At 39.6% G+C, this 14,644-nt stretch overlaps 1 protein-coding gene across 1 annotated transcript in view; it reads left to right on the plus strand.

Moving 5' to 3' along the window:
• Positions 1-14,644, plus strand: part of LOC139752849 (uncharacterized) — a 257,324-nt gene that overhangs the window by 223,178 nt on the left and 19,502 nt on the right. Inside the window, 3 exon segments of the mRNA XM_071668812.1 lie at positions 4,218-4,557; positions 7,246-7,406; positions 13,977-14,145. Of these exon segments, the coding sequence (XP_071524913.1) occupies positions 4,218-4,557; positions 7,246-7,406; positions 13,977-14,145 (670 nt within the window).

Consider the following 14,644-nt stretch of genomic DNA (forward strand, 5'->3'; position numbering starts at 1 on the left):
AGAAGGGTATTTATTTTCTGCTGGTTAGTATAGTAAGTGAGCAAAGTAGAAATAAACACAAGCAAAATTAGAGAGGGGAAAATTTAGATGAAAACATGGCTTAACCAAGCTACGATGTTGAACACTCCTAAAATTTTGGATAGGCTGTGTGCAATTACATACTGATATGGATCATATTCACAGAATTCTGTGTTCTAAGTTGCATTGCTCATAAATAGAAGTTACTAATATTAGTAATAACTGCCAGATTTTGGACAAGGTGATGTGCAAAGTGAGAGGGTTAAGGAGAATGATTTGGTAAACAGAGAAGAGGTAGTAAAAGCATTGTGGATGATGAAAGCCGGCAAGGCAGTGGGTTTGGATGGTATTGCAGTGGAATTTATTAAAAAAGGGAGTGACTGTTGTTGACTGTTTGGTAAGGTTATTTAATGTATGTATGACTCATGGTGAGGTGCCTGAGGATTGCCGGAATGCTTGCATAGTGCCATTGTACAAAGGCAAAGGGGATGAAGGTGAGTGCTCAAATTACAGAGGTATAAGTTTGTTGAGTATTCCTGGAGAAATCATATGGGAGAGTATTGATTAAGAGGGTGAAGGCATGTACAGAGCATCAGATTGGGGAAGAGCAGTGTGGTTTCAGAAGTGGTAGAGGATGTATGGATCAGGTGTTTGCTTTGAAGAATGTACGTGAGAAATACTTAGAAAAGCAAATGGATTTGTATGTAGCACTTATGGATCTGGAGAAGGCATATGATAGAGTTGATAGAGATGCGTTGTGGAAGGTACTAAGAATATATGGTGTGGGAGGCAAGTTGTTAGAAGCTGTGAAAAGTTTTTATCGAGAATGTAAGGCATGTGTACGAATAGGAAGAGAGGAAAGTGATTGGTTCTCAGTGAATGTTGGTTTGCGGCAGGGGTGCGTGATGTCTCCATGGTTGTTTAATTTGTTTATGGATGGGGTTGTAAGGGAGGTGAATGCAAGAGTTTTGGAAAGAGGGGCAAGTATGAAGTCTGTTGTGGATGAGAGAGCTTGGGAAGTGACTCAGTTGTTGTTCACTGATGATACAGCACTGGTGGCCGATTCGTGTGAGAAACTGCAGAAGCTGGTGACTGAGTTTGGTAAAGTGTGTGAAAGAAGAAAGCTGAGAGTAAATGTAAATAAGAACAAGGCTATTAGGTACAGTAGGGTTGAGGAACAAGTCAATTGGGAGGTAAGTTTGAATGGAGAAAAACTGGAGGAAGTAAAGTGTGTTAGATATCTGGGAGTGGATTTGGCAGCGGATGAAACCATGGAAGCGAAGTGAATCATAGGGTGGGGGAGGGGGTGAAAGTTCTGGGAGCATTGAAAAATGTGTCGAATTTGAGAACGTTATCTTGGAAAGCAAAAATGGGTATGTTTGAAGGAATAGTCCTTTCAACAATGTTATATGGTTGTGAGGCGTGGGCTATAGATAGAGTTGTGCGGAGGAGGATGGATTTGCTGGAAATGAGATGTTTGAGGACAGTATGTGGTGTGAGGTGGTTTGGTCGAGTAAGTAATGAAAAGATAAGAGAGATGTGTGGTAATAAAAAGAGTGTGGTTGAGAGAGCAGAAGAGGGTGTTTTGAAATGGTTTGGTCACATGGAGAGAATGAGTGAGGAAAGATTGACAAAGAGGAAATATGTGTCAGAGGTGGAGGGAATGAGGAGAAGTGGGAGACCAAATTGGAGGTGGAAAGATGGAGTGAAAAAGATTTTGAGTGATCCGGGCCTGAACATGCACGAGGGTGAAAGGCGTGCAAGGAGTAGAGTGAATTGGAAGGATGTAGTATACCAGGGTCAACGTGCTGTCAATGGATTGAACCAGGGCATGTTAGGCATCTGGGGTAAACCATGGAAGTTGTGTGGGGCCTGGATGTGGAAAGGGAGCTGTGGTTTCTGTGCATTATACATGACAGATAGAGACTGAATTATGTACATGTGTATATAGGTATATGTCTGTGTTTATATATATGTATGCGTTGAGATGTATAGGTATGTATATGTGCGTGTGTGGACGTGTATATATATACATGCGTATGTGGGTGCGTTGGGCCACCCTTTCGTCTGTTTCCTTTCGCTACCTCGCTAACGCGGGAAACAGCGACAAAGTATAATAAAGAATATTATATTATGTTCCCTCAAAGGCCCAGTCCTCTGTTCTTAATGCTACCTTGCTGATGCGGGAAATGGCAAATAGTTTGGAAAAAAAAAGAATGAAAAAATTTATTATTATTCAGATCCATAGGTTGAGCTCTCAAAAATAGGTATATCTATCTTTAGGCGCCAGTACCTGAAATATTGCCTAAAGAAATTAAAATGAATATTGCTTGAACGAATGTAGATAATATGTTCCTAAAATTGAATGTGTTCCAGATAATGAATTTTGTGCTAGTTTGATTTAAGATCTTGAAAGATCCTCTGCTGAAATATAATTTGATATGTTGTATATCAAATGTGCTGGAAAGATGTTTGAGGACAATATGTGGTGTGAGGTGGTTTGATCGAGTAAGTAATATAAGGGTAAGAGAGATGTGTGGAAATAAAAAGAGCGTGGTTGAGAGAGCAGAAGAGGGTGTTTTGAAATGGTTTGGGCACATGGAGAGAATGAGTGAGGAAAGATTGACCAAGAGGATATATGTGTCGGAGGTGGAGGGAACGAGGAGAAGTGGGAGACTAAATTGGAGGTGGAAAGATGGAGTGAAAAAGATTTTGAATGATCGGGGCCTGAACATGCAGGAGGGTGAAAGGCGTGCAAGGAATAGAGTGAACTGGAACGATGTGGTATACCGGGGTCGACATGCTGTCAATGGATTGAATCAGGGCATGTGAAGCGTCTGGGGTAAACCATGGAAAGTTGTGTGGGGCCTGGATGTGGAAAGGGAGCTGTGGTTCAGGGCATTATTACATGACAGCTAGAGACTGAGTGTGAACGAATGGGGCATTTGTTGTCTTTTCCTAGCGCTACCTCGCACACATGAGGGAAGAGGGGGATGTTATTCCATGTGTGGCGAGGTGGCGATGGGAATAAATAAAGGCAGGCAGTATGAATTATTTACATGTGTATATATGTATGTGTCTGTGTGTGTATATATATGTGTACATTGAGATGTATAGGTATGTATATTTGCATGTGAGGACGTGTACGTATATACATGTGTATTTGGGTGGGTTGGGCCATTTCTTTCGTCTGTTTCCTTGCGCTACCTCGCAAACGTGGGAGACAGCGACAAAGCAAAATAAATGGATAAATAAATGTCATATATATGTATATATATGTGTATGTGGGTGGATTGGGCCATTCTTTTGTCAGTTTCCTTGCGCTACCTCACTAATGCAGGAGACAGCGGCAAAGTATGATAAAAAATGAAATAAATATAGTCTAAGATTTTTAGACTTTATTATTTTGCTGGTTAGTTATGTATGATTTAATTTGCTTTTATTTCAAACTTAAGCAATTTGAATTTTGACATTTATTCACTTTTATTACAAATTTCATGATGTTGTATGCCACTGACAAGAAATAGTTCAATTTCTTTTTTTTTCCAAGACTATGCTGTCAGTTGTCTGCTTTTCTCAATAAATCAATTAAATGCGGTCATTGTTTCGTACATAATTTTTCAGACAGGTGGCCCTTACAGAATGTCCCATAGGTATTAAATTAATCACACAGATCTTGATAGTAATCTGTACTTGCATCCATTTCACTTACAGTAAATACTTTCACTTTTGAATCTCGTTCATTTAGACAGATAGGTAGTAAGGTAGGACTGAAACATGATCTGCTAATGAGGATTTAATTCTCAACATTTTGACATTTGTCATTGTGTTTTCCTGAGGAAGACAACTGTCTGTATATTGGGAATTAAATCCTGATTAGAGTATTGTATGTTATTGCTACTTTATGTGCAAACTACTTTTCTTCCAGCCCATCATCAGGTCTCTGATCACTTTTGCTTACCTTTCTCCAAGAAAAAAGCTTTGCCATTCTTCATGCATTGTGTCAATAAATCACACTAAACTAGTCATCTTGAGAATATACATCATATGGTATCACAGTTCAATATTGGTTTATAATCAAATGAAAGATTGGTGTTTTGATGAAGTCTTATTGTAATCAACATAAAAGTCCTCCTTCTCATACTTTATGTAAAATGTTCATGTTAACCTTTCTACTGAAATTTTTTTCTTTCTCAAAGGAGTGTCATGTAGAAGAGGCCTTAATTCTGGAGGTGTCAGATGCCACAAAGGATGACTCTGTGGATCCTGCATATGAAGCAAGAGAGAACCGCAGTCTCGTATCCTCCTTATCGTACACCCACCATCATTATCAGTACCAGAAAGAACAGCAACAGCATTGGCAGAACCACCAGTCAGTTGTGGTAGGCAGAGGTGATGCTGGTGTAGGAAGTGGATCCTACTCCCCATATCCTTCCAGTTCCCAGTTCCAACTTCCTCCCCCTGGGCCAAGATCTGAAGGAGATGGCTGTGACATCAGTGCTTTAACACATTGTGACAGTCACCGTGATTCCTTAAATGGCAAGTATTGTTTTTCTTTCTTTTTATTTTTTACCAATGTATTTGCTTGGTGGTATCATCACTGGCATCTGAATTTTTGTACCCATCGTAAGGGTTTAACTCAGTAATAATCTTACCATTCAGAATACAATTTCTTGTCAGTGTCTTAAGCTACCAACTCTGGGAATCTCTGTTGTATTATTGTAAACTTGGACTTGGAAATTTCATATATGTTTTTTCCTATGCCTGAATTGATAGTTTTTCAGTATGTAGCTTTTTATCACTTTCATTGTTGTTTTAGTAGATTTTTTTAAGCATTGTAGAACCAGAATACTACAGACTGCATAATTTATCCCTCTTCATGCTGCATTGGCCAGTATATTACATGGGAAAATATTGTACATGAGGTACAGTGTCTCCACCAACACTTATTACCTCACACTTTGTGAGCAAAATGCAGTCATATTTAACTGGCTGTGAACAAATTGTAGTCATTAAACTGGCTGTGTCTTGCCTGCCTAGTAGTCATTCAAAATGTGCCATCCAGGTTTTACGAAAAACCATAGAGGCTTAACATGCAGACCGGGCAAAGGCAGATGCAAAGATTAGGTGATTTACTCAACAATAATGTAATTGGGTTAGAAAGGTGTCTTGAAAAATGAAAATTCAATTCTCACCCAGGCTGTGTTCAGTGAGATGAGAGATTCTTGTAAGAACCATAGAGATTAGAAACCCCTAATTCTCTGTCTTTTGGTGGGGATTTTGCCCCTAACCCTGTCAACAACCTCCAGTCACTGATGATGATCTTTTCCCTGCCAACTGACCTACTGGGCACATATGCTTGTAGTCTCATAATTCTCAGAACAAAGACATCACCCAAGTGGTGATTACTTTGGGTATGAGAGAAGACTGTTGGCATTGTGTACACAAACATACAATCTCTTACTATCGCACATGATACTTGACAACAATTTACTCACACAACTCATTCGTTGTAACTCTAGATTTTCCTCTGGTGAGTGCTATGTGCTAGCCTTGCCTTTTGGCAAAATGGTAGGAGCAATAGATAGTAGTAGTAGATAGGAACATTTAGGTAGGACTGTAGGTAGAAATAATAGGTAGGAACATGAGGGAGGAGCATTAGGTAGGAGCATTAGGTAGAAGTATTCAGTAGGAAAATTGGGTAGGAGCCTCTGCAAACGTTGTGCTACTCTTTCCCTGTGCCAGTGGCCTGTTAAGGGTGAGGCAGTAAAGGCTAAGAGGCACTGGAGTTCACTAGTTATGGAGACTCTGTTGCCATGACCACCCCTTTGAGGGATTTCCAAGAGGGAACAGGCATCAGAGATATAGATTGCTTGATAGATAGATAAAATTATATGAGTAGGGAAGGTAGAGTGGGTTACAGCAACCTGGAATTTTGCTTTTAGGACTTCACCCCAGAGGGAAATGGTTTTGCATTTTTCAAAACTTACCTTTCTCGCAGGGTCAATCTCTCCCACTTTCAGTTTTACCCATATCAATCTAGAGTTTACTTTCTAGCACCCTATCACATACTCCGAGAACTCCTGCTTCAGGAGTAGTGCTACTCCTTCCTTTGCTCTTGTCCTCTCACCGACCCCTGATTTCACTCCCAAGACATTCCCAAACCACTCTTTCCCTTTACCCTTAGAGTTTATATATCATTATCATTATTATACTAAATCGTTGTTTCCCATGTCAGCGAGGTAGCACCAGGAAACAGATGAAAAATGGTCAATCCACTCATATACACATGACAGCTAGAGACTGAGTGTGAATGAATGTGGCCTTTTCCATCCTTTCTTGGCGCTACCTTGCTGGGTGTGTGTGTGTGTGTGTGTGTGTGTGTGTGTGTGTGTGTGTGCTGCTGCTGTTTCCTGTGCAGCGTAGTAGTGATGGGAATGGATCAAGGCAAGCAAATATGAATATGTACTTGTGTATGTATGTATATGTCTGTGTTTGTATATGTTGAAATGTATAGGTATGTATATGTGCATGTGTAGGTGTTTATATATATACATGTGTATGTGGGTGGGTTGGGTCATTCTTTCGTCTATTTCCTTGCGCTGTTTCCTGTATGGCAGAGTAGCGACAGGAATGGATCAAGGCAAGCAAATATGAATATGTACATGTGTATATATGTATATGTCTGTGTATGTATATGTTGAAGTGTATAGGTATGTATATGTGTGTGTGTGGGTGTTTATATATATACATGTGTAGGTGGGTGGGTTGTCATTCTTTCATCTGTTTCTTTGCGCTAATGCGGGAGACAGTGATTAAGTATAATGAAATGAATATTATTATCATTATACATAATCGCTGTTTCCCGCATCAGTGCGGTAGCCACAGAAAACAGACATAGAATGGTCCATCCACTCATATACCCATGTATGTACATAAATGCCCACATACATACACATACATACACATATGCAGACAGTACATACATACATGCGTTCATATTCATACTTGCTTGCCTTCATCCATTCCTGTCGCTACCCTGCCCCAACAGAAAAACTGTAAATCACTGATATCCAGTTATGATATGAGTTTGCAGAATTGAGTGTGTGCTTGAATATGTCCTCTTCATTTTAAGATTTAACCATGATGATGTATTATTGGTATCTAGGAGGTGCTCCAAGTATAGCAGTAGTATCTAATTTCCTTTTTTTTTTTTTCTTCCTACAGAGGAAGAAGGAGGAGGATCCTGGGAAGATTGGCCATTATCTGTCGGATTGTTGGATGCTTTAGTGGAGATATTATCTCCATGTGACCATCCACTCACTCATCAACCTTGCATCACTCTGCTTACCCTGACCTTGGCCAGGATTACTCACAAGTGGCTACAGGTAAATCAGCTGTCCTTTTAGTCATCCTCTTAGTATTGTCAATTGATAGGTATTACTTACTTCTTGCCCCAGGAGCCCTTTTTGTCTCAATGAGACTCTAAAGCACTTGAGAAGCTGGCCACATCCACCTGTTGGGGCCATAGATCATAAAGTGTTGTAATGTATGTGCATCAGAGAATGCTTCATGTCTTCTTTGTGGTAGGTGCATCAAGGGTATGAAAGATTTTGGGATATGTTAAAATGGTATTTGTGGAGTTGTAGTGATGGTTGAAGTCCAGAGTGGAGATGTGAGAATGTGACGCCTGTTTCTTTGGGGAGTGTGGTTTCTGATAAGTGTATGTCTTGTGAGTTTATGTTTAAGACCAAGTTAGGAAGTCAGTTGTTTAGTGCTAGTTGGGTTATTTCATTGTGTATATGTTTTGCCAGTGTTCTATTTGTTGGATATGGGGGACCTGTGAGTAGAAGTTACTGAAGTGTGAGGCAGAGGTAAGCTTTGTATTTCTACTTAGGGGCTGGTTTTTAGTTATAGATTGGTTTTGGTGGGAGGGGGTTGCTCCTGCATAGAATTGAGTGCCATCCATGTTAAAGTGGGTCTTGCTTCAATGTAAAGGTGTGTTGAGTGTTTGTAATGGCTAGGCATTATGTATGTTTTATCTCTGATGCCTGCTCCCTCCAAGAACTCCCTAAAGGGGGTGGCCATGGCATAAGTCTCCATAGCTTGTGAACTCCAGTGCCATCTATTCACCTTTAATGCAGTGTTTCCAGAGGCTTCTACCTAATGTTCCTCTTGACTACTACTAATGTTCATACCTTATGGTTCACTCTACTACTACTACCTAATGCTTCTGCTTATAGTTCATACCTACTACTTTTACTTAATGTTTCTACTTAATGCTTTTGCATAATGTTCCTACCCATTACTCCTTTCTATTGCTCCTTTCATTCTGCCAAAAGGCAGGGCTAGCACATAGCCCTCACTGCAGGAAAATCTAGAGTTACAAAGAATGAGTTGTTTGAGTTAAATGTTTGTCATTTGTTATGTGTGACAAGAAGAGATTGTATGTTTGTTAACAGAATGACAGCAGTCCACATGTAGGTGAGGCAGAAAGAAAATCCACCTGGGTCAGAATAGTGCACCTTGACAACCACTGAAGTGCTGGCTTACTACCTCAGCCATCACTAACCCTCCTGACACCCAGAAGGGTAGTACTGGTAATATATTTATGTATTCATAAATGCCCCAGGAACCTTTCCTGTATTTATTTGTATTACCCAGGATCTCCTTTCCAGAGACTTCTGCAGCCCGAGACTGCACTACTTTTAGTAGCAGAGAAATGATGGGCTTCTTTAGGAGGGAGAAGTCTTTTGACAAGACTATTCCCAGTGAAACAGTCACACCACAGATGAAAGACAGGGAATAAGTGAGATGTATCTTTTTCCCCTACCCCCAGGGAAGAATTAGTATTTGTGAAGCTCTGTACTTATGGAGAATTGTTTGATGGTAGAGTGGCAGATGTAGGGTGTTTTGGTCGAGGTGGTGAGCGAAGTGAGAGGGTTAGGGAGAATCATTTTGTAAACAGAGAAGAGGTAGTAAAAGCTTTGCTGAAGATGAAACCCGGCAAGGCAGTGGGTTTGGATGGTATTGCAGTGGAATTTATTACAAAAGTGGGTGACTGTTGTTGACTGGTTGGTAAGGATATTTAATGTATGTATGACTCATGGTGAGGTGCCTGAGGATTGGCGGAATGCATGCATAGTGCCATTGTACAAAGGCAGAGGGGATAAAGGTGAGTGCTCAAATTACAGAGGTATAGGTTTGTTGAGTATTCCTGGGAAATTATATGCGAGTGTATTGATTTAGAGGGTGAAAGCATGTACAGAGCATCAGGTTGGGGAAGAGCATTGTGGTTTCAGAAGTAGTAGAGGATGTGTGGATCAGGATTTTGCTTTGAAGAATGTTTGTGAGAAATACTTAGAAAAGCAAATGGATTTGTATGTAGCATTTATGGATCTGGAGAAGGCATATGATAGAGTTGATAGAGATGCTCTGTGGAAGGTATTAAGAATATATGGTATGGGAGGCAAGTTGTTAGAAGCAGTGAAAAGTTTTTATCGAGGATGTAAGGCATGTGTGCGAGTAGGAAGAGAGGAAAGTTATTGGTTCTCAGTGAATGTTGGTTTGCGGCAGGAGTGCGTGATGTCTCCATGGTTGTTTGATTTGTTTATGGATGGGGTTGTTAGGGAGGTGAATGTAAGAGTTTTGGAGAGAGGGGCACGTATGCAGTCTGTTGTGGATGAGAGAGCTTGGGAAGTGAGTCAGTTGTTGTTTGCTGATGATACAGCACTAGTGGCTGATTTGGGTGAGAAACTGCAGAAGCTGGTGACTGAGTTTGGTAAAGTGTGTGAAAGAAGAAAGCTGAGAGTAAATGTGAATAAGAGCAAGGTTATTTGGTACGGTAGGGTTGAGGGGCAAGTCAATTGGGAGGTAAGTTTGAATGGAGAAAAACTGGAGGAAGTGGAGAAAAATTGGAGGAAGTGAAGTGTTTTAGATATCTGGGAGTGGATTTGGCAGCAGATGGAACCATGGAAGTGGAAGTGAGTCACAGGGTGGGGGAGGGGGCGAAAGTTCTGGATGCGTTGGAAAATGTGTGGAAGGTGAGAACATTATCTCGGAAAGCAAAAATGGGTATGTTTGAAGGAATAGTGGTTCCAACAATGTTATATGGTTTCGAAGCATGGGCTATAGATAGAGTTGTGCGTAGGAGGGCGGATGTGTTGGAAATGAGATGTTTAAGGACAATATGTGGTGTGAGGTAGTTTGATCAAGTAAGTAATGAAAGGGTAAGAGAGATGTGTGGTAATAGAAAGAGTGTTGTAGAAAGAGCAGAAGAGGGTGTTTTGAAATGGTTTGGTCACATAGACAGAATGAGTGGGGAAAGATTGACAAAGAGGATATACATGTCAGAGGTGGAGGGAACAAGGAGAAGTGGAAGACCAAATTGGAGATGGAAAGATGGAGTGAAAAAGATTTTGAGTGATCGGGGCCTGAACATGCAAGAGAGTGAAAGGCGTGTAAAGAATAGGGTGAATTGGAACGATGTGATGTACTGGGGTCGATGTGCTGTCAATGGATTGAACGAGGGCATGTGAAGCGTATGGGGTAAATCATGGAAAGTTTTGTGGGGCCTGGATGTGGAAAGGGAGCTGTGGTTTCGATGCATTATACATGACAGCTAGAGATTGAGTGTGAACGAATGTGGTCTTTGTTGTCTTTTCCTAGCGCTACCTCATACGCATGCAGGGGGTGAGGGTTGCCATTTCATGTGTGGTGGGGTGGCGCTGGGAATGAATAAAGGCAGCAAGTATGAATTATGTACATGCATATATATGTATGTCTGTGTATGTATATATATGTATACATTGAAATGTATAGGTATGTATATGTGCATGTGTGGACGTGTATATATATACATGTGTATGTGGGTGGGGTGGGCCATTCTTTCACCTGTTTCCTTGCGCTACCTCGCTAATGCGGGAGACAGCGACAAAGTATAATAAATAAATAGATATAAATGCCCCAGGAACCTTTCCTGTATTTATTTCTATTACCCAGGATCTCCTTTCCAGAGACTTCTGCAGCCCAAGGCTGCACTACTTTTAGTAGCAGAGAAATGACGGACTCCTTTAGGAGGGAGAAGTTTTTTGACAAGACTATTCCCAGTGAAACAGTCACACCACAGATGAAACACAGGGAATAGATGAGATGTATCTTTTTCCCCTACCCCCAGGGAAGAATTAGTATATGTGAAGCTCTGTACTTGTGCAGAATTGCATCAGTTACTTTATTGATCTTAAACAAGATACTTGTTCATTTTATATTTAACTAATAGTCTAAAATTCAGTTATAGGTATTACATTATACCAGTTGACCAATTATGTAAACTGAATGAATTATGAACCATAAAATTGATTAGAGGTTTGGAGTACATGATATGCTGTACTTCAGCATTTTTCTCTTCCGCAGTATTGAAAATCATATTTTTTGCTAATTGGAGGTGCTTTAGCTTCAGAATAGCTGTAGTTAGGAAGTATATTAATCACTGGAAAAGTTTCTACATGTTTAATTCATATGAATGTGCTGGTCATAAAATGTCTTCATATTTGCAGAACAAGTTAGTTCCCACCTCTCCAAGTTAGCAGTTGCTTCATGCATTGTCATGTAACTTTACCTCTTGCATCAGAGACAGAATATTAGTCTCTACTGTGAGATTTGCTTCTGTATCTTGACTGATGCAAGCTAGGACTGGGATTGCTATCCCATATACCCAACCTTTATATTTTGCCTCACCCTGATGTATAAGAACTGATAGCCAGTGAATCAACAGAACTTTGATGATGCAACACTACAGTTGAAAGTTCTGACTGGATGTTTCTCAGAAGTTTAGTTATTGGTTGGTTAGGCAGCCTTTGGTTATGATTGGACATTTGTCAGTAGTGATTGTCCAACCTTTTTTTCTGACATAGTAACAATGCTAGAAATCCCTTTGCTTACTGCTGCCTAGATACAAATGTCACCTTTTTTCTTATTGATAGAGACATATGAAGAAAGTTTATGGAAAAGATCCTGCCAGGCTTACACTTTATAGATGTGGGGAATGGATTAACACTCTAACATTCGCAAATGAAAATCTTTGCCATGTGATCATTATCCATAAAGATCTTCATTTTGAGAATTCCCACAATTTTAGGGCTGCATTCTGGGTAGGGGTAGGAAGGGAGGTACATATGGGTACAGAAGGCTTCCACAGGACTGTCTCTCTCCTTTACCCCATATACCTGACAGGGGAGGGTGTTGAACAAATTTTGTCACTGTCTGTTGATACAGTAACTGTATAAACCATACTAATAAAGCTACTGATAGATTATATTCATAAAGTGTTTATAATGGAGTAAAAGTAAATTATACATTCCATCAATATGAAAGGCAGAAAACTTGTTGATGTACGTGAAAGCAATGCTGTCCACTTTTATTTCTGAAAGCAGTAGAGCAGTAACCTCTCTGGGAGTAGAGTATTACAAGGCTAAGTTTACTTTTGTGCTGTTCATCTTCTGTTCTGTAAGGATAAAAAGATTATTTGTAGGGGTACAAAAATTCTTAATGATTTGGAAAATGAAAACAAACCTGTGTAGATGTTAGAAGTTAGTGGATGCAGAAAGATATTCAAGGGAAGTAATTATCAGTATATCTGTGGCAAGTGGTAGATAGCACTTGATTAATCTTTACAGCACAAGAGATGGTACAAACCTCTGATATGGCTTGCTATTTAAAGTCACTATTACATGAAATTATGATAAAGATGACTTTAATAGGTTGTAGTTGGTAAGCACCCACTAACTAAGGAGGTATATTGCCGGTACTACCTGCTTGGGTACCAGGACAGTTGGTGACAGCTGTGTAGTGAACCAGCAGAGTTGTTACATTGCACTCCTATCTTTGCTTTCTGCTTCATCCACATTTGGACTGCTGGAATTTGTTCAACAACATAAAATCTCTTCTCATCACACATCAATTGACAACACTTAACTCGCACAACTCATTTTTCGTAACTATAAGTTTTCCTGCCGTGAGTGTTATGTGCTAGCCCTGCCTTTTGGCAAAATGGTTAAAGCAAAAAATAGAAGCAGTAGGTTGGAACATTAGGTGGGAGCATAAGGTATAATTGATAGATCTGAATATGAGCACAAACTTTTGGCAGACACTATAGGTAGAAGAAGTTTGTAGGAAAATTAGGTAGGAGCCCCTGGAAAAACTGAACCTGAGTTTTCACTGCCAGTGGCCTGTTAAGGATGAGGCACTGAAGACTGAGGAGTGGCACTGCAGTTCCCTAGCTATGGAGTCTTTTGCAATGGCCACCCTCTTAAGGGAGTTCCTGGAGGAAACAGGCATTAGAAGTAAAGATAGATAGATAGACAGCAGTATATTGACCAATGTTTTCATGATGTTATCTTTAAAGTTTCTCAAGGTGAGAGTATTCCTTTGAAATACTGTAAACTGCTCAGGTTGAGTAAATGTGAGATGAGGAGAATGCTTTTGCTTGAAGGATTCTTAGTAGAATTTGTAGTTCCCCATGTTTATTCAACTGAAATATAATATGAATATGTGTAATGTAAAGGGCGATTGTCCTTTTAGTTACACATTGAAAATATTAGGTACTTCAACCCTGTATGAATGAGCAGTGCATGGTGTACATAAGGTATAAATACAGTGTAAATATTGTTAAATAGATCTTTTTTGATATAAGATGAGGAATTTCCATTTATGTTTACATAATAAAAATGAAGGAATTTTCATCTCATGGAACCATGGTGAACAAAAAGGGAAAGAACTGTTGGAAAATTGTCTCGGAGATACAGAAATATACGCACTAATTTGAAGAAAATGTGTAATATCTTTTAGTGCAACAGATTGTCCTTTTACCCCATGACCCAGGTAGAGTACATCATATGAATCTTATCCATAGGTAAACATAATCTAGCAAACATTAATTGCTTCTTTGTTGATCATTTTAGGCAGAACTTGAGCGTCTGTTTTGTGAAAACTTCACAATAGAGTACATCCAAAACTTAAGAGAGGCCATACTAGTTTCTGCAGAGGAAGTTCCACTGTCACCACCTTCTCCAGAGGATTTGGCTGAGTCACGTGTGAAATTACAAGAAACGCTTAAGGATTTCATGCCAGGTAAGTTGCAAGTTATTGCAATATGAAGTCACATGACTGAAGTTAGGGAATAAATTGGTTTGCTTTAACTGTTTTAAAGATTTTACTTAGAAAACTAAGGTATGCCAAAATCCACATAGATAAGCTATCTTCTTCACATTTTTAATTGCAGTGAACTTCAAAATTTTTGAAACAAATTTGCACTAATTTTATGCAGTCTCCAATTGTGTCTTGCATATCCCTGCATGTACCACTCATGGTCACTAGTTGTTTTGTATATTACACTTTGAATTTACCAAGTAAAACTAGCAGCACTGTATTGCTGCTGTGAAAACCAAGTGATTCATGGGTGTACCATGATGAATGTAGAGATGAAAACAAAATACTACTTTATATTTTGATTATCTTGGCATGTTGTTCCTGGTTGTGGAAAAAGCATGACTAAAAGATAGCCTATGACTGATTGTTAATCATCTTTTTTTGAGTAATTTGATAATTGTAGTGTGAGAATATTGCTTCA

This window comes from Panulirus ornatus, chromosome 13, assembly GCF_036320965.1.
Source record: "Panulirus ornatus isolate Po-2019 chromosome 13, ASM3632096v1, whole genome shotgun sequence".
NCBI lineage: Eukaryota > Metazoa > Arthropoda > Malacostraca > Decapoda > Palinuridae > Panulirus > Panulirus ornatus.